This window comes from Mobula hypostoma, chromosome 30 (genome assembly GCF_963921235.1).
Source record: "Mobula hypostoma chromosome 30, sMobHyp1.1, whole genome shotgun sequence".
Lineage (NCBI taxonomy): Eukaryota > Metazoa > Chordata > Chondrichthyes > Myliobatiformes > Myliobatidae > Mobula > Mobula hypostoma.
The window spans coordinates 11263477-11283600 of record NC_086126.1 but is presented as its reverse complement, the minus strand read 5'-3'; the positions used below and the strand labels follow the sequence as shown (position 1 = coordinate 11283600).

General features: G+C 49.9%; 1 protein-coding gene across 4 annotated transcripts in view; it reads left to right on the top strand.

Annotated features, from left to right (window-relative positions):
* sipa1 (signal-induced proliferation-associated 1) overlaps positions 1 to 16500 on the top strand; it is a 145583-nt gene extending 129083 nt beyond the window's left edge. For 3 of the 4 annotated variants that reach the window (XM_063036513.1, XM_063036514.1, XM_063036515.1), the window contains exon 17: positions 16371 to 16493. In XM_063036513.1, the coding sequence (XP_062892583.1) occupies positions 16371 to 16451 (81 nt within the window). In that variant the 3' untranslated portion in view covers positions 16452 to 16493. Of the gene's footprint in view, positions 1 to 16370 lie in introns of all 4 variants that reach the window. The other variant, XM_063036516.1, reaches the window with a different exon arrangement.
* The last annotated feature ends 3624 nt before the right edge of the window (positions 16501 to 20124 follow it).

Sequence of the window (20124 nt, the reverse complement as noted above, 5' to 3'; positions counted from 1 at the left end):
GCGGTGTAATGATGCAGCTCTATAAAACTCTGGTTAGGCCACACTTGGAGTACTGTGTCCAGTTCTGGTCTCCTCACTATAGGAAGGATGTGGAAGCATTGGAAAGGGTACAGAGGAGATTTACCAGGATGCTGCCTGGTTTAGAGAGCATGCATTATGATCAGAGATTAAGGGAGCTAGGGCTTTACTCTTTGGAGAGAAGGAGGATGAGAGGAGACATGATAGAGGTGTACAAGATAATAAGAGGAATAGATAGAGTGGATAGCCAGCGCCTCTTCCCCAGGGCACCACTGCTCAATACAAGAGGACATGGCTTTACGGTAAGGAGTGGGAAGTTCAAGGGGGATATTAGAGGAAGGTTTTTTACTCAGAGAGTGGTTGGTGCGTGGAATGCACTGCCTGAGTCAGTGGTGGAGGCAGATACACTAGTGAAGATTAAGAGACTACTAGACAGGTATATGGAGGAATCTAAGGTGGGGGCTTATATGGGAGGCAGGTTTTGAGGGTCAGCACAACATTGTGGGCCAAAGGGCCTGTACTGTGCTGTACTATTCTATGTTCTATGTTCTATGTTTTGGGCCCCTTATCTTGGAAAGGATGTGCTGAATCTGGAGAGGGTTCAGAGGAGGTTCACGAAAATGATTCTGGGATTAATAACAGCGAATGAAGAGTGTTTGACAGCTCTGGGCCTGTATTCACTAAAATTCAGAAGAATGAGGGGTGACCTAATTGAAACCTATCGAGCGGTGAAAGGCCTTAATAGGGGATGTTTCCTATGGTGGGAGAGTCTAGGACCAGAGGACACAGCCTCAGAATAGAGGGGCCTTCTTTTAGAGCGGAGCTGAGGAGGAGTTTCTTTGGCCAGAGAGTGGTGAATGTTTGAAATTCATTGCCACAGGTAGCTTGGAGGCCAAGCCATTGGGCATATTTAAGGCAGACGTTGATAGATTCTTGATTGGTCAGGGTATGGAGGGATACGGGGAGAAGGCAGGAGATTGGGGCCAAGAGAAAAATTTGATAAGAACATAAGAAACAGGAGCAGGAGTCGGCCATCTGGCCCATCGAGCCTGCCCCGCCATTCAATAAGATCATGGCTGATCTGACCATGGACTCATCTCCATCTACCTGCCTTTTCCCCATAAACCTTAATTCCCCTACTATGTAAAAACCTATCTAACCGTTTCTTAAATATATTTAGTGAGGAAGCCTCAACTGCTTCCCTGGGCAGAGAATTCCACAGATTCTCTGGGAAAAACCGTTTCTCCTCATCTCCGTCCTAAATCTTCTCCCCTGAATCTTGAGGCTATGTCCCCTAGTTCTAGTCTCACATACCAACAGAAACAACTTTCCTACTTCTATCTTATCTATCCCTTTCAAAGTTTTGTATGTGTCTATAAGATTCCCTCTCATTCTTCTGAACTCCAGAGAGTACAGTCCCAGGCAACTCAATCTCTCCTCAGGGGTTAATCATAGGATCAGCCATGATGAAATGGTGGAGCAGGCCTGATGGGCCGAATGGCCTAATTCTGCTCCCATATCCTACGGCAGGGGTCCCCAGCCTTTTTTGCATCCCGGACCGGTTTAATATTGACAATATTATTGCGGACCGGCCGACCGGTTGGTGGGGGGGGGGTGGGGGGTTGGCGTTCAAGTCGGGTTGCCAAATTTCTCACTCGCGAATAAGGGACAAAAGTAGCAGTCAAATATGGGACACTTGTGTTTACCCCGAGAAAGACTACAATGACCATGAAGCCTTGCGTGGGCACCTGTGTGAGCATGTGCGTACGTGCCGATTTTTTTTCTACAAATCATTTTTGGCTTAATCTTCCCGATTCTGTTAAGTGAGGCTACACTGTACATACATTGTTTCTACTTTATATAGGCTGTGTATTTATCATATCATTTCTGCTTTTAAAACATAGAACATAGAATAGTACAGCACAGTACAGGCCCTTCGGCCCACAATGTTGTGCTGACCCTCAAACCCTGCCTCCCTTAAATTCCTCCATATATCTGTCTAAAATATATATATGTTTTACTATATGTTAGTGTTAGTTTAGGTTTTATGCGTTATTTGGTGAGGTTATTTCAAGTTCAGCAGTGCGTGACAGAATGAGGAAAGGTACAGCTGACTCGTATCGTTTCATATCGCCAAATCATATCATTTTCTCGTGGCCCAGTTGCGGCCCGGTGGTTGGGGACCGCTGTCCCGCAGTCTAATCTCCTTTTCTGAAGCTGGATCCCTCCTGGTCACAGTCTGTAAGAACTTTGTCCAGGCTACGGTGCACACCGAGCGGCCCTACGTGGTCACAAGCCAGTCCATAATATGGCGCGTGATTGGCTGGCGAGATATTTGCATTAACGAGCGGGGCGCCTGATAAACGGCCGTGAGTTCCGAAGTAGCGGTGCAGAGAGGGGAGAGTCGGCTTGGGGACCTTGTCGCTGGTCTGCTCCCGAGGCTGGCTGGGCTCCCTCCCAACGGCCCCTTGCTCAACCAGCTTTGCTCACGCCTGGTTTCCCTGGGCAAGGGGTACGCACAACGCCTCTGGTTCTCTAGCCTCCAAGAAACAAAAGCGGTGGGAGAACATCTGGACCTTAATTCTCACTCCCCCCCCCAATTCCTCAAGATCTCCTTTCAGTTCCACTTTCCTGCAGCGACTCCGTATCCCTTGACTGACTCAATAACTCAAAAAGATATTGCCAAGATTTTTGAATATGCTCGGAGCCTGAGCCTCCTAAGACCCTGCTAGGGTCTTCCCAGACAGTTCACCGCTCTCTTTGGTGAAGAAATTCTCTTCTGGTGAAAACCCCAACCCCTTATTCCGAGACCCTGTTCTAGACAGCCCGGCCTGGGGAAACGTCAAGTCTGTGTTTACCCCGTCAAGCCCTTTTACCAAAATACAGCATTGGGAGATGTACGATAATGTGTTTTGGTAAAAGGAACAATAGTGCGGGCTGTTATCTAAATGGGGAGAAGGTTCAAACATCAGAGGGACTAAGCAGTCCTCGTGCAAGCCTCCCAGATATTTAATTTGCAGGTTGAGTCTGTGGTAATGAAGGCAAATGCAATGCTGGCATTTATTTCAAGGGGAATAGAATATAAAAGCAAGGAGATAATGCTGAGCCTTTATAAGACACTAGTCAGGCTGCGCTTGGAGTATTGTCAACAGTTTTGGGCCCCACACCTCAGAGGGGCGACCTTTTGGAACAGAGGTAAGGGAAGAATTTCTTTTATCCAGAGAGCAGTAAATCTGTGGAAAACTCTGCCACAGACTGCGGTGGAGGCCAAGACTGTGAGTGTATTTAAGGTGGAAGTTGGTCGTTTCCTGATCGGTCGGGGAATCAAAGGATATGGCGAGAAGGCAGGCGTATGGGGATCGGCCATGATGGAATGAGGGAGCAGACTCGATGGGCTGAATGGCCTAATTCTGCTCCTATGTCTCATGGTCTTGTGGATTTAATTTTCTAAATGCTGTCTCTATAATTGAAGGAAGAGACTCTCAAGTCTACTTTGTCCTCACATCATCTTCCCGTGAAGACCGAAGTATGCTTTTCTTTTCTGATCGCTTTCTGTAACTTTCAGTGTACAAGAACACAGAGAGATTGGGAGCAGGCATTAAGATAGTTAAAATCGACCCCGCCACGCAATATGATCATGGCTGATCTATACTTACTTGCTCACTGCCTGTTACACCACTGGCAATTAGGGCACAGATGAAAGTCCTCCATCTCTGGTGGTGTTCAGGGCTTCCTTCATCGTGCCAGTAGCTTCCCCTCGGTTTTCACGACTGTCAGTCACGCAGGTCCCGGGTGGAGACTCAGGAATACCGTCTCACTCAGATGGAGAAGGATTCTTCATCGCTGTTTCTGTAACAGTTTTGTCTGACCAGTCAGGGTTGTCAGCCCTGAACCTGGAGGATTGGTGGACCACTCTCAGTCTGGCCTCTGCCCTTTGACCCTGTTTGGCATGGGTGACCCTACCAAGAGCCAAAGCTCAGGGCCCTGACCCCAGCTCTCCCAAGTTGTAGAGGCAGGCAAACCTCCAAACCCTACGACAAGGTTGTGGTGCTCCTGGAGTCAGATTCCCTTCGGTGTCACTTCCCCATAATCTTTAATTCCTCATTCTTTGAATTGTATGTTTATCTCCATTCTCACACAGATTTGTGAGATGTTTCAATCTTGTTACGTATGCGCGGTAATATGAGTAAACGCTTTTACTGAGTCGAAGTTCAAAAGTACATTTATTATCAAAGTTTTGTGTACGTTATTCAACCTTGAGATTCATCTCCTTACAGGCAGTCACAGAACAAAGAAACCCGACAGAATCCGCTTAAGACAAAAGACCGTCAAATACCCAGTGCGCAGAGAGAGAGGAAAACAGAGAAAAAAGGCAAGCAATAAACACAAGTAAATAGTGTTCTGAACCGTAAGTCCTCCAAGAGTCCGTCCACAGACCCTCAGTTCAGCACAGGGCCGAGCAGTGACCAGCAGCAGGCCGCCCCTTACCTCGGACCCCGGCACCCTGACCCTTTCAATCTGGCCTGTTGTCCAAAAGAGAGAGCGAGCGAGAGAGAGAGAGAGAGAGAGAGTGTTTTGGCCACATTATGGTCTCTTACTCCAACAGTGGGTGAATATGGGCCGGTAAAAGCACGTAGCCAAGGTGCCCATTCATAGGTCCAGTCGGCAGGCTGCCAGGGAGCTCTGTACGTCCCCAGTGCCTGCCCCTCCTTTGTGACCGCTGGGTGCTGCAAGGGGCCGACTGGACCCTGAGGACAGTGTGTCGATTTCAAGTTTGACCGTTAGACCATAAGACCATAAGACAAAGGAGCAGAAGTCGGCCATTCGGCCCATCGAGTCTGCTCCACCATTTTATCATCTGATCCATTCTCCCATTTAGTCCCGCTCCCCCGCCTTCTCACCATAACCTTTGATGCCCTGGCTACTCAGATACCAATCAGTCTCTGCCTTAAATACACCCAATGACTTGGCCTCCACTGCCGCCCGTGGCAACAAATTCCATAGATTCACCACCCTCTGACTAAAAAAATTTCTTCACATCTCTGTTCTGAATGGGCGCCCTTCAATCCTTAAGTCATGCCCTCTCGTACTAGACTCCCCCACCATGGGAAACAACTTTGCCACATCCACTCTGTCCATGCCTTTCAACATTCGAAATGTTTCTATGAAGTCCCTCCTCATTCTTCTAAACTCCAAGGATTACAGTCCAAGAGCGGATAAACGTTCCTCATATGTTAACCCTCTCATTCCCGGAATCATTCTAGTGAATCTTCTCTGTACCTTCTCCAACATCAGCACATCCTTTCTTAAATGAGATCAAAACTGCCCACAGTACTCCAAGTGAGGTCTCACCAGCGCCTTATAGAGCCTCAACATCACATCCCTGCTCCTACACTGTTGCTCTTAAAAAAGTTCATTCTTAAAGTAAAAGGGGTCTGGATTGAAAAAGGGTGCTCAGACTATTTAAAGGCTGGCAGAGATAGTCTGGAAGCCCGAGGGTCAGGCTGATTTCACTCGCTCTCCGGCGAACGTTCACTCCTTTCCCCGGCGAACATTCACTCCTCTTTCCCCGGCGAACGTTCACTCCTTTCCCCGCAGGGCCGAGGCTGCGAACTGGTCTGGCTGCTCTGCGTTTGTGCCCTGCTGGTGAGATGAACTGGGGACCCAGGCTTTTGGCCTACTCCGGCTGCTCCTGGATCGGATCTGGGACTCAGTCTAATTCAGGATGCTGTTGGCTTGCTTCCATTGTTTGCCTGAATTGTGAGTTTTTTTTTCTCTCTCTCTCATTCTCTGCACAGTGTTTTTTCTGGTCTTTTTTTTAAAAAATGGGTTATTCATGTTCCTTGCTCTGTGGCTGCCCGTAAGCAGACAAATCTCAAGGTGCATAATTTATCCAATCTTCGATAATAAATGTTCTCTGAATCTTTGAATTAAAGAATTATCCGGTCAGAATATTTTCCAAACTTGATAGAACTCACTTAATGATAGAAAAATGGACAGCTATGTTGGAGGGAAGGGCTAAATTGATCTGAAGATAGATTAAAAGATTAGCACGACATTGTGGGCCAAGGGGCCTGTGCCCAGCTGTTATGCTCTATGTTCTAAACAGGGAGCAAATTCAGAAATCAGAGGTGCAAAGGGACTTGGGAGTCTTCGTGTGGGATTCCCTGAAGGTTAATTTGCAGGTTAAGGAAGTCAAGTACAATATTAGCATTCATGGAATATAGAAATCTACAGCACATTACAGGCCCTTCGGCCCACAATGTTGTGCTGACCATGTAACCTACTCTAGGAACTGCTTAGAATTTCCCTACCGCATAGCCCTCGATTTTTCCAAGCTCCAATTCATTTCGAGAGGGTCGGAGAATAAAAGCAAGGATGTAATGTTGAGGGTTTACAAGGCAATGGTGAGGCCTCACTTGGAGTATTGCGAGCAGTTCACAAGACAAAGACAAAGGAGCAGAAGTAGGCCATTCGGCCCGTCGAGTCTGCTCCGCAGCTCCCCCATGAGCTAAGCTATTCACCCATCTAGTTCCAATTTCCGGCTTTTTCCCCATATCCCTTGATACCCTGACTAATTAGATACCTGTCAATCTCCTCCTTAAGCGCCCTCAATGATCGGGCCTCCACAGCTGTATGACAGGACAGTTGTGGGCCCCTTATCTGAGAAAGGGTGGGCTGGCATTGGAGAGGGTCCAGAGGAGGTTCACAATAAAAAGACGATCCCTGGGATGAAAGGATTAGCTTATGAGGAGCACTTCATGGCTCTGGGTCTGCTTAGAAGAATGGAGGAGAATCTCATTGAAACCTGTCGAATATGAAATGTTTCCCATGGTGAGGGAGTCCAGGACCAGGGGGCGAAGCCTCAGAATAGATGGAGGTCCCTTCAGAATGGAGATAAGGAGGTACTTCTCAGCCAGCGGCTGGTGAATCTGTGGAGTTGATTGCTCGGACGACTGCGGAGGCCAGGCACGCTTAAGGCAAAGGTGGATGGGATTTTGATTAGTCAGGGTGTCAAAGATTACGGGGAGAAGGCAGGAGCGTGAGGTTGAGAGGGATGATAAATCAGCCACAATAAAATGGCAGTGCAGACTCGATGGGCTGAATGGCCTAATTCTGCTCCTATGTCTTAACACTGAGTAAAGACCCAGAACTAATAGATTATGAGAACACTCAGTCCTCTTTTATTGTCATTTAGAAATGCATACATGCATTAAGAAATGATACAATGTTTCTCCGGAGTGATATCATAGAAAACAGGACAGACCAAAGACTAACACTGACAGAACCACATAATTATAACATATAGTTACAGCAGTGCAAAGCAATACCATAATTTGATAAAGAACAAACCATGGGCACGGTAAATAAAGTCTCAAAGTCCCCGAGTCGATTGACTCCCGAGTCCCCGATAGTAGGCGGCAAAAGGGAGAAACTCCCTGCCATAAACCTCCAGGCACAGTCAACTTGCCAATACCTTGGAAGCAGCCGACCACAGCCGACCCTGAGTCCATCCATCCGAAAACTCCCAGCTTCCCACCGGCCTCTCCGATACAGCCACCCGAGCGCCATCCTCTGCCGAGCACCTTCGACCTCACCCCGGCCGCTGAAACACACAAAGCCGAGGATCTCGGGGCCTTCTGCTCCAGAGTTTCCGGTTACCGCACAGTTGCAGCGGCAGCGAAACAGGCATTCCAGAAGTTTCTCCAGATGTTCCTCCGTGCTCTCGCGTCCGTCTCCATAAAATCAGGATTGTGCACGGTCCCCTACTTGACACATAACAGATATCATCACCGAAGTGGCCGCGCACGCTGCCGTCGCGCCGCCATTTTCTCCCCCCCCTCGCACGACTACAGCGCAAAGCTCTCTCCCTCTCCATCCTTCCTTCCGCCCCTGCTTCCACCCCATCCCCCTTCGTCTGCCCTCCGCTCTCTCTCTGTCTTCTCCCTCCTGCCCAACCCTCCTTCCGCCTCCTGCTCCCTCGCCGCCCCACGGCCACGGCGGATTGAGCGGTGACGGCGGGGGGCGGTAATTCGGCGGTTCATGAGGGGAGGTGGGGGGGGGAGAAAAAAAAACATTTCAGGAATAAAGAAGAAATCAGTTTATAATTTCATTTTGGAGCCAGGAAGCTGTATTTCACCCAAAGGGCAGTGGAAACCTGGGATTTGCCCCTCAAAGACTGAGCTTGGGGGGGAAGAGAGGGTTCAGAGGGAAATTTGAGAAAGGGTAAAGGTCTTCACAGAATCTGTTGGAATCAATACCGATAAGCGACACGGCCAGAGCTACATAACCAAGGGTTTGGTGAGGAACTGAAGGAACAGAGGAAAGCGCTTACTAGGAATAACAGGGCGTCAGTGAGATTGGCGAGACTAAAAGCTGTTAACTCGCAACGATTCAATCCTGGAGGTTTGAAGGCGAATGCGTTGGAATCACCTTCCAAAATGCCGGGCTCCGGAATTCTTCATCTGGGTTGTAAATGCGAGCCCGTCAACGGGGGGAGGAGAGAGGGGGACGTCAGGAAAGTAGGGACCTTCGCTCCATCCACCATAAGCAGAACTTCCCGGTGCCCAAACATTTTAATTCCCATTCCAGCGTGGCAGTCCGTGACCTCCTCTTGTGCCACCCTCAGGGTGGAGGAGAAACACCTTGTATTCCGGCTGGGTAGCCTCCAACCTCAAATTCTCCTTCTGATTAAAAATAAAGGTTCTCTTCCCCCCCTACCTCCTCTATTCCCTGCTCTGGCCTGCTACCTCTTCTCACCTACCTATCACCTCTCCTCGCCTTTCTCCTCTGGTCCACCCTCCTCTCCTATCAAATTCCTTCCTCTCCAGCCCTTGACCTTTCCCACCCACCCGGCTTCACCCATCACCATCCAGCCAGCCTCCTACCCCCACCCCACCCCCCAACCTTTTTATTCTAGCGTCTCCCCCCTTTCCATCTCAGTCCTGAAGAAGAGTCTCGGCCCGAAACGTCGACCGCTTACTCATTTCCGCGGGTGCTGCCTGACCTGCTGAGCTCCCCCAGCATTTTGTCCCTGTTGATAGGGAACGTCCGACCTGTGAGGCTATCAACAATAGTGCGGAAAATGTTGGGATCTACAATGAATTTTTAAATAACCAAAAATATATTTTGAAATTGGATTGATTGAGCAGATTCTGCATGGACTTGAGAAAAGGAAATTCTTGAATTTATCTGCTCGAGTTTTTTGAGGATGTGATTAAAACTACAGGCAAGTAATAGGGACATAATGGTGCCACTACTCCCTCCCTCCCTCCCATGGTCCACTCTCCCTCTACCCCTCCTCCCTCCCTCTCTCCCATGGTTCACTCTCCCTCTACCCCTCCTCCCTCCCTCTCTCCCATGGTCCACTCTCCCTCTACCCCTCCTCCCTCCCTCCCTCCCTCCCATGGTTCACTCTCCCTCTACCCCTCCTCCCTCCCTCCCTCCCATGGTCCACTCTCCCTCTACCCCTCCTCCCTCCCTCTCTCCCATGGTTCACTCTCCCTCTACCCCTCCTCCCTCCCTCTCTCCCATGGTCCACTCTCCCTCTACCCCTCCTCCCTCCCTCCCTCCCTCCCATGGTTCACTCTCCCTCTACCCCTCCTCCCTCCCTCTCTCCCATGGTCTACTCTCCCTCTGTTACCTCTCCTCCCTCCTTCCCTCTCTCCCATGGTCCACTCTCATAAATAATCTTCCGGAAATAGTAGGGGACCGAGGGTCTAGTGAGATGGAGGAACTGAGGGAAATACATGTTAGTAGGGAAGTGGTGTTAGGTAAATTGAAGGGATTAAAGGCAGATAAATCCCCAGGGCCAGATGGTCTGCATCCCAGAGTGCTTAAGGAAGTAGCCCAAGAAATAGTAGATGCATTAGCGATAATTTTTCAAAACTCTTTAGATTCTGGACTAGTTCCTGAGGATTGGAGGGTGGCTAATGTAACCCCACTTTTTTAAAAAGGAGGGAGAGAGAAACCGGGGAATTATAGTCCGGTTAGCCTAACATCGGTGGTGGGGAAAATGCTAGAGTCAGTTATCAAAGATGTGATAACAGCACATTTGGAAAGCGGTGAAATCATCGGACAAAGTCAGCATGGATTTGTGAAAGGAAAATCATGTCTGACGAATCTGACAGAATTTTTTGAGGATGTAACTAGTAGAGTGGATAGGGGAGAACCAGTGGATGTGGTATATTTGGATTTTCAAAAGGCTTTTGACAAGGTCCCACACAGGAGATTAGTTTGCAAACTTAAAGCACACGGTATTGGGGGTAAGGTATTGATGTGGATAGAGAATTGGTTGGCAGATAGGAAGCAAAGAGTGGGAATAAATGGGACCTTTTCAGAATGGCAGGCAGTGACTAGTGGGGTACCGCAAGGCTCAGTGCTGGGACCCCAGTTGTTTACAATATATATTAATGACTTGGATGAGGGAATTAAATGCAGCATCTCCAAGTTTGTGGATGACACGAAGCTGGGTGGCAGTGTTAGCTGTGAGGAGGATACTAAGAGGATGCAGGGTGACTTGGATAGGTTAGGTGAGTGGGAAAATTCATGGCAGATGCAATTTAATGTGGATAAATGTGAGATTATCCACTTTGATGGCAAAAACAGGAAAACAGATTATTATCTGAATGCTGGCCGATTAGGGAAAGGGGACGTGCAATGAGACCTGGGTGTCATTATACACCAGTCATTGAAAGTGGGCATGCAGGTACAGCAGGCGGTGAAAAAGGCGAATGGTATGCTGGCATTCATTGCAAGAGGATTCAAGTACAGGAGCAGGGAGGTACTACTGCAGTTGTACAAGGCCTTGGTGAGACCACACCTGGAGTATTGTGTGCAGTTTTGGTCCCCTAATCTGAGGAAAGACATTCTTGCCATAGAGGGAGTACAAGGAAGGTTCACCAGATTGATTCCTGGGATGGCAGGACTTTCATATGAAGAAAGACTGGATGAACTGGGCTTGTACTCACTGGAGTTTAGAAGATTGAGGGGGGATCTGATTGAAACATATAAAATTCTAAAGGGATTGGATAGGCTAGATGCAGGAAGATTGTTCCCGATGTTGGGGAAGTTCAGAACGAGGGGTCACAGTCTGAGGATAAAGGAGAAGCCTTTTAGGACGGAGACTAGGAAAAACTTCTTCACACAGAGAGTGGTAAATCTGTGGAATTCTCTGCCACAGGAAACAGTTGAGGCCAGTTCATTGGCTATACTTAAGAGGGAGTTAGATATGGCCCTTGTGGCTAAAGGGATCAGGGGGTATGGAGGGAAGGCTGGTACAGGGTTCTGAGTTGGATGATCAGCCATGATCATACTGAATGGCGGTGCAGGCTCGCAGGGCCGAATGGCCTACTCCTGCACCTATTTTCTATGTTTCTACCCCTCATCCCTCCCTCCCTCTCTCCCAAGGTCCACTCTCCCTCTACCCCTCCTCCCTCCCTCCCTCTCTCCCATGGTCCACTCTCCCTCTACCCCTCCTCCCTCCCTCCCTCTCTCCCATGGTCCACTCTCCCTCTACCCTTCCTCACTCCCTCTCTCCCATGGTCCACTCTCCCTCAGATGGAGAAGGATTCTTCATTGCTGTTTCAGTAACAGTTTTGTATGAGCAGTCAGGGTTGTTAGCCCTGTGCCTGGAGGATTGGTGGACCATTCTTAGTCTGGCCTCTGCCCTTTGACCCTGTTTGGCATGGGTAACCCTACCAAGAGCCAAAGCACAGGGCCCTGACCCCAGCTCTCCGGGTCGTTGATGCAGGCAAACCTCCAAACCCTACGACAAGGTTGTGGTGCTCCTGGAGTCAGATTCCCTTCTGTGTCACTTCCCCATAATCTTTAATTCCTCATTCTTTGAATTCTATATTTATCTCTACTCTCACACAGATTTGTGAGAAGATGCTTTGATCTTGTTAAAATGAATACTTCTATATATAAAACACACTGTTGGCACCGGGCTAAAAATCGCACAGCACAAGATTTTGGCGCACACTGGTCATTGCAAGTTAGAGGGAACATTGCTGTGTTGGCCGGAGTCAGGGCCTTATGCTTTGGCTCTTGGCAGGGTCAAAGGGTAGAGGTCAGACTGAGAGTGGTCACACCGGTCGTAACAACCCTGCTTGGTCAAACAAAATTGTTATGGAAACAGCAATGAAGAATCCTTCTGCATCTGAGTGTGATGGTATTCCTGAGTCTCCACCCGGGACTTGCGTGTTTGACAGTAAATCGAGAGGAAGCTACTGGCATAATGAAGGACGCCCAAGATGGAGGACCTTCATTGCTGCCCTAAACGCCAGTGGGGTGACGGGCTGTAAGTGAGTAAAGGCATGGTTGCTGTTTGTATACAAGACACTAATGCAATACGCTTTTAGCAAGGGTTTTAATACAGGACTAACCTTGTCTTAAAGCAATTATATAGGACTTTGGAAAGACAACAGCTGGTGTAGGGCGTACAGCTCGGTCCTCTGTGCCCAAGGGAATGCAACGATGATTTGCTAAATTAGTTCCTCTGTGGGCAGCTTTGCCATATAGACAGAGGCCTGTATCCTCTAGAGGCTGGAAGATGTAATTGAATTGAAACTTACAACATTTCTACAGAGCTGAATGGCGTGGCTGTTTCCCCTGGGTGACGAGCCTCCAGTCAGGGTCTGATATCTGCCTAGAGCGCGGAATGCTGGATCCCCTCCAGGCTCCCGACCCCCTCAAACCCTGACGGAGGCTCCGTCGCCGGGTTCATTCAGGAGAATGGGAATCAGGCTTCACATCACCGGCGTGTGTCGGGAAATTTGTTAACTTCGTGGCAGCAGTACAATGCAAAACATAATAATAGAAAAAAATCCTGAATTACGGTAAATATATATACAAACGTACAAATGTATAAATATATATATAAAATAGTTAAATTAAATAAGTAGAGCCAAAAGTAGAATTAAAAAAGTAGTGAGGTAGTGTTCATGGGTTCAATGTCCATTCAGAAATCGGACGGCAGAGGGGAAGAAGCTGTTCCTGAATCGTTGAGTGTGTGTCTTCAGGCTCCTGTACCTCCCTCCTGATGGTAGCAATGAGAAGAGGGCATGTCCTGGGTGGTGGGGGTCCTTAATGATGGACGCCGCCTTTTTGAGGCATCGTTCCTTGAAGATGTCCTGGATACTACGGAGGCGGGTGCCCATGATGGAGCTGACTGAGTTTACAACTCTCTGCAGCTTACTTCAATCCTGTACAGTAGCTCTTCTTCCCCCCCCCCCATAACAGGCAGTGATTCAGCCAGTCAGAATGCTCTCCACAGCACATCTATAGAAATCTGCGAGTGTCTTTGGTGACAAACTAAATCTCCTCAAACTCCTAATGAAGTATAGCCGCTGTTGTGCCTTCTTTGTAGCTGCATCGATATGCTGGGCCCAGGATAGATCCTCAGAGAAGCTGACAGCCCCAGGAACTCGAAATTGCTCACTCTCTCCGCTTCTGATCCCTCTCTGAGGACTGGTGTGATTTCCCTCTCCTGACCCTTTCTGAAGTTCACAGTCAGTTCTTTGGCCTTACTGACGTTGAGTGCCGGGTTGTTGCTGCACCACTCAACCAGCTGGTCTATCCCGCTCCCGTACGCCCTCTCGTCACCATCTGAAATTCTGCCAACGATAGTTGTACCGTCAAAATGGCAATAGTTAGATTTCTGGAAAGAGCCGGTGTGTAGAAAGTGGAGAAAAAGGCAGGAGATCGACATGAACTTCAGGAATGGGGTAGCAGGGTCAGAGGGATAAATGGCTTCACTGCAACTAATCCTGTGCTTTTCGAAATATGAGGCTGCTATTCCCAAACATACTTTGATGCTACACTCTACAATATACTCTTAGTCCAGTTCCAATGTCACACAAGAGAAAACCTGTAGATGCTGGAAATCCAAAGCAACACACACACAAAATGCCGGAGGAACTCAGCAGGTCAGGCAGCATCTGTGGAAAAGAGTACCCAGTCAACATTTCAGACTGGGACTCTTTAGCTGGCCCCCAGCATTGTGTGTGTGTGTGTTGTTTCCAGTTCCTACGTTATTGCTTTATAATGTATTGGCCAGACCGCCCTTGGGTGCATTGTGAGCAGTTTGGGGCCCCTTAGGATGTGCTGGCATTGAAGAGGGTCTAGAGGTGGTTCATGTATGAGGAGCGTTTGATGGCTGTGGACCTGTACTCGCTGGAGTTTAGAAGAATGGAGCGGGGGGGTAGTAGTAGGAGGATCTCACTGAAACCTATCGACTATTGACAGGCCGAGTGGATGTGGAGAGGATTTTTTTTCATTCGAACCAGAAGGCACAGTCTCAGAATACCAGGACGTTCCCTCAGAACAGAGATGGGGAGGAATTTATTCAACCAGACGGTGGTAAATCTGTGGAATTCATTGCCACAGGCGTCTGTGAAGCCGGGCCATGGGGTATATTTAAAGCGGAGGGAGGAAGTTTCTTGATGAGCAGGGGCATCAAAGGTTAGGGGGAGAAGGCAGGAGAATGGGGCTGAGAGGGATAATAAATCAGCCATGATGGAATGACAGAACAGACTCCATGGGCCGAATGGCCTCATTCTGCTCCTGTGTGTTATGGTTGTATAAAATGTAATCAGGATGGTTTCCTCATTGCCGTACGGTGTGGTAAAACGTCGGGGGATGGAATTCGAAGATTTGGTAGGATGTCTAAGGCTGGCTTGCTTCCTATTGCAATGGTGCAGAAAGGTACAATGAGAGAGCTCCCTCTCACACCTCCCCCCGCCCCCCGCACAGTCCTGTCGGGAAAGAACTGAGAGCTATAGCCTGTAGGGTTGAGAGGACTTAACCGAGTGTGGCAGGACATGGCTTGCTGAGTTACGAGTCTCTGCGCCCCGGCTAAGAAAATCCCATGGCCAAGCGTGTTCACGGCTCGTGGAGTGACGAACCGGTGTTACGGCTGAGCTAGAACACACAGAGAGGCTGAAGACGGCGCACGGTCAGAATCAGGATCAGATTTTGGCAGCATTTGATGGACCCAAGGCCTCCAGCCATCGGTGCCGCCTGTTTTCAGCTGCCAGGAGTGAGGCGTCCACTCGGGGGCAGTGTGGCGCAGCATCCGAGCTGGAGTTGGTGCTGGCCCTCCCCAGTGTTTGCTCAACAATGGTCTCAGGGTCTTGGACTGTGGCTGTCCTTTACTGAAATCCTATAAGGGCTTGCTATCTTGTACGTGCGAGGACTGGGCCTCAAGCTGTGGTGCCAACTGCTTGTAGCCTCCAGGAGCCACTGTGACCAGCGGGGGGCAGCGTGGCGTAGCATCCAGGCTGGAGTTGGTGCTGCCCCTACCCGCCGAATTCGCTCGGCAGAAGACAAGTTCTGTGGTGATCGGCTGCAGACTTTGGCTGCCTTGGATGGCTTGAGTGAGGACTCTTTCGTTGAGTGGCCTTATCTTTCTATCCTATACCTGCTATGTGTGCTACGTGCTGTGTGTGACTGTTGGTATTATGTTTTGTACCTTGACCCCAGACTAATGCTGTCTCGTTTGGCTGTATTCACGCACGGTTGAATGACAATTAAACTTGAATTGAATTGAATTTGTTCTGGCATATGTCGTGAAATTTGCTGTTTGCGGCAGCAGTTCAGCGCAATACATAAAAAACTGTGTTGGTTGGCATCCGGCTGTCTCGAAGGACGATGGGTGACGATCATCATCCCAAGTTTGGGCAGGAGGTTTGGAGATCCTGAGATGTCCCAGTCGTCAAGATCCCCCTCTCGGCCTCACCGGTGTAGTCCAAAGGAAAGCTTATGAAGCGATACGTCTGTCACCAGCTCGGCTGCCGGAGCTGCTGGAAGGATGTTCGGTGACGTCCGGCTGCCTCAGGGGCTCCACTCCGGATTTACTGTCTGGGTTTTACTCCCGTAGCCTTCGTCTCTCCCGAGGCTGCCCGCAAGGCAGTGGGGCTATTTACCCGTCGCTGGGGGTCTGGTTCACGGGCACCAGGGCGTGTCCAGGGGCAGGGGCAGGGGCCGGACCTCCTCACTGTCCTCTGTAGCTCAGCCCGAGTCCGAGAGGAGTTCGGTTTCCGTGTGTCGCCGGCGAGGGGGCACGACGTGAGGCTTGCTGTAGGAGAGACTGTGTACTGGCAGGGAGAGACTGACACACTCAGCTCTCCTGTTCCCGAGACTGCTCGCCAGTGGTGGGAGCTGGGAGTGAGAGCGACAGGCACGACCCCACCAGACACGTCGCAACAACCACTTTGACGCCATCTACTATAAGTCAAAAGAAGGACTGGGCGTGTGTAAAATACGGGGCAGAGGCGTGACACTGGCGGGGGACGGGGAAGGGGCCGGAGTCAATAGGTGCAGTTTCTCACCAGCTCTTCTTTATATCGCAGGGAAAGGATTCGGGTGCCTTCGTTTACCGGCCGCAGCCTCGCACACCGGGAGGAGTAACGGATAACTCCACAGCTGGTTGATGCCCGGAGGACCAGCACTTGAGCAATAAATACATTTACTGAATCGGCGCAGAAACAATTTCCGTTCCAGTTCATCTCCGTGTGGACCCCCTACTGGGGGTGGGTGGGGGGTGGGGCGTGGTAGTGACGAGTTCAAGTGCAGAGCCATCACTCCTCCCTAGAGGACGGGTCGGAAGAAGCGATGATTAGCCTGGGGGCCGGCCGGTGGTGTAGTGGCATCGGCACCGGACTTGGAGGTGGATGGCCGTGAGTTCAAATCCCGCCAGGGTCCCAACCTGGGCCGGGCAGAAGAAAGGCCTGGGGCCCGGCCATGGACAACTACACTAACCATGAGTCCAGAAAGAGACCCTCAACAGCAACTTGGAAGCGGGGAACAGCAATTACTACGGGATGGAGGGGAACTTGGTGCTGCTCTGCTCTCTCTGTTTACACCAGCAAGCATTGAAACAAATTGACTTTACGGCTTTGTCCAGTGGGTCTCCCTCCCCAGCGACGCACTGCCGCTCTACCCTGGGGGGTGTGGGGGTGAGGGCCGCCTCCTGGCACGGGGGAGTGCAAAGGACCTAGTTCACAATGCCAAAAGAGGCCATTTGGCCCATTGAGACTATGCAAACTCAGAGCACTCCCCCACCCCCGATCAGTTCCTGAGCCTATGGTCCCATCAGCTTTCAGTGACACTACAATAGTGGATGGATACTGTATTGACCCAAAGGGAATTACAGGGAATAGGTGTTATAGAACCAGGAACAGGCCATTCGGCCCACAATGTTGTGCTGTACCAGCTAAAAAGCAAATCAAATACCCCCAAACACTAATCCCTCCTACCCACACCGTGTCCACATCCCTCCATCTTCCTCACATCCATGTGCCTATCCAAACGTCCCTTAAAAGCCTCTAATATATTTGCCTCCACCACCACACCAGGCAGGACATTTCACTCTCCAACTAAAAAATCATACCCCTCACATCCCCCCTCTCACCTTCAATGCATGCCATCTGGTATGAGACATCTCAACCCTGGGAAACAGATACTCTCTGTCCTCTCTGTCTATTCCCTGGAGTGTAGAAGAATGAGGGGAGATTTGATAGAGGTATATAAAATTATGATGGGTATAGATAGAGTGAATGCAAGCAGGTTTTTTCCACTGAGACTGGGGGAGAGAAAAACCAGAGGACATGGGTTAAGGGTGAGGGGGGAAAAGTTTAAAGGGAACATTAGTGGGGGGGGTCTTCTTCACACAGAGAGTGGTGGGAGTGTGGAATGAGCTGCCAGACGAGGTGGTAAATGCGGGCTCATTTTTAACATTTAAGAATAAATTGGACAGATACATGGATGGGAGGTGTATGGAGGGATATGGTCTGTGTGCAGGTCAGTGGGACTAGGCAGGAAAATAGTTCGGCCCAGCCAAGAAGGGCCAAAGGGCCTGTTTCTGTGCTATAGTTTCTATGGTTCTGTCAGATATCTCCTCGGCCTCCGACGCTCCAGAGAAAACAAGACTCTTGCGATAGCATGAGTGGGCCAGGGGCTGGGAGACGGACTTAATTCGGACAAGTGCACGGTGCTCTCACGGTCCTGGGGAGCGACGGAGGACGGACAGAGGCGCGCACGGTCTTCTGAAAGGGGCGTCACAGGCAGATGGGGCGGTGACGATGACCTCCACAAGTCAGGGCACTGAGGAGGAAAGCTGGGGGGTGGGGGGTCATCACGTGGACGTACAGGGCTTTGGCTGGACCGCTTCGTCGAGCACCTCCACTCCTTTCGCCAAAAGCAGAACTTGCCTCTGGCCTGACGTCCTAATTCTGCTTTCCGTTCCCATTCTAACATGGCCTCCTCTAGTGCACCGATGGGGCCACCCTCAGGGTGGAGGAACAACACCTTATATTCCGTCTGGGTAGCCTCCAACCTGATGGCATGAACATCGATTACTCCCTCCGGTTAAAAGGAACTTCCCTCCCCCTCCCCTCTCCTTCTATTTCCCACTCTGACCTTTAACCTCTTCTCACCTGCCCAACACCTCCTCCTTCCCTTTCTCCTATGGTCCTCTCTCCTCTCCTATCAGATTCCTTCTTTTCCAGCCCCTGACCTTCACCCATCACCTCGCAGCTCACCTCCTTCCCCTCGCCGCCACCTTTTAATTCTGGCCTCTCCCCCACTTCCTTTCCAGTCCTGACGAAGGGTCTCGGCCCGAAACGTCGACTCTTTACTCTCTTCCGTGGATGCTGACCGACCTGCTGAGTTCCTCCAGCATTTTGTGTGTGTTGCTGGCATATTGTGTTCAGTTTTGGCTGTGGGAAAGATACTATTAAGCCGGGAAGCATGCAGATGAGATTTACGAGGTTGTTGCCAAGACCTGAGTTGCAGGGAGAGGTTGGGACTTTGTTTCTTAAAGCGCCGGGCGCTGTGAGGTGATCTTACAGAGGTGTATAAAATCACGAGGGGTACAGACAGGGTGACTGCACTCTGTCTCTTTCCCAGGGTTTTCATCAAGAACCAGGGGGCTCAGGTTGAGCGGGAGAGGGAAGTTTCAATGGGAGCGTGAATGCCACCGTTTTGAATTTATTTTAGTTTTGCCCGCTACGCCGCCGGCGTTCCGGGCGGCGATGGAGGCCCTCCTGGCGGAGTTCAGGGCCTCCTCCGTCGTGTCAGTGGCCTCCTCCCGGTTTTCACTCCCGTCAGTGGCACGGCACGTTCTGGTGGGCCTGCACTCGCCGGAATTCAGGAGGATGAGGGGTGACCTCACTGAAACCTATCGGATGTTGATGGGCCGCGATAGAAAGATGTGGGGAGTCTAAGACCAGAGGACACCGCCTCAGAATAGAAGGGCGTCCTTTTAGAACAGAGATGAGGAGGAATTTCTTTAGCCAGAGGGTGGGGGAATCTGTGGTATTCAGTGCCACAGACGGCTGTGGAGGACAAACCTTTATGTATATTTAACGCAGAGGTTGATAGATTCTTGATTAGTCAGGGCATGAAGGGATATGGCAGAAGGCATGAGGGAAAGTGGATCAGCCGTGATGAAATGGTAGAGCAGACTCGACGGGCCAAATGGCCTAATTCTGCTCCTGTATCTTATGGTCTCGTGGAAGTGTGTGGAAGCAACTGGGCCGATTTCTGGAGGAATTCTCATCTCCTCGGGGAGCAATGTCTCGACTTGTCCACAAGGTGGCACCTGTGGTCAACATCGGTAAAACCCAATGGAAAATCTTTTTTACTCTCTACTTAATTTGAGATCACGGATTGTGTCAAATTAGGAAAGACTTGACTTTTGCTAGCATCTTTCATCATCTCACAGTTTTCCAAAGGGTTTTAGAGCCAACGTTAGATCGAAAAATGGAGGGCTATGTATGAGGGAAGGGTTAGATTGATCTTAGAGTAGATTGGATTGATCTTAGAGTAGACTGGCAAAACATCGTGAGTTATAAGGTCAGTAATGTGCTGTAATCTTCTGTGTATGCTTCATCACAAGATCCTACAGCCGGAAATGACTAAACGATCCCTTTCAGTGTTGTTTGAGGGATAAATATGAGACAATGTGGAGAAAGGTCCCTCTCTTTTTCTCCAGATGCCACAGCGACACAGAGATGCCACAGTACAGGAGATGGGACGTTTATGCTGAAGTTGTATAAAACATAGAAACATAGAAAATAGGTGCAGGAGTAGGCCATTCGGCCC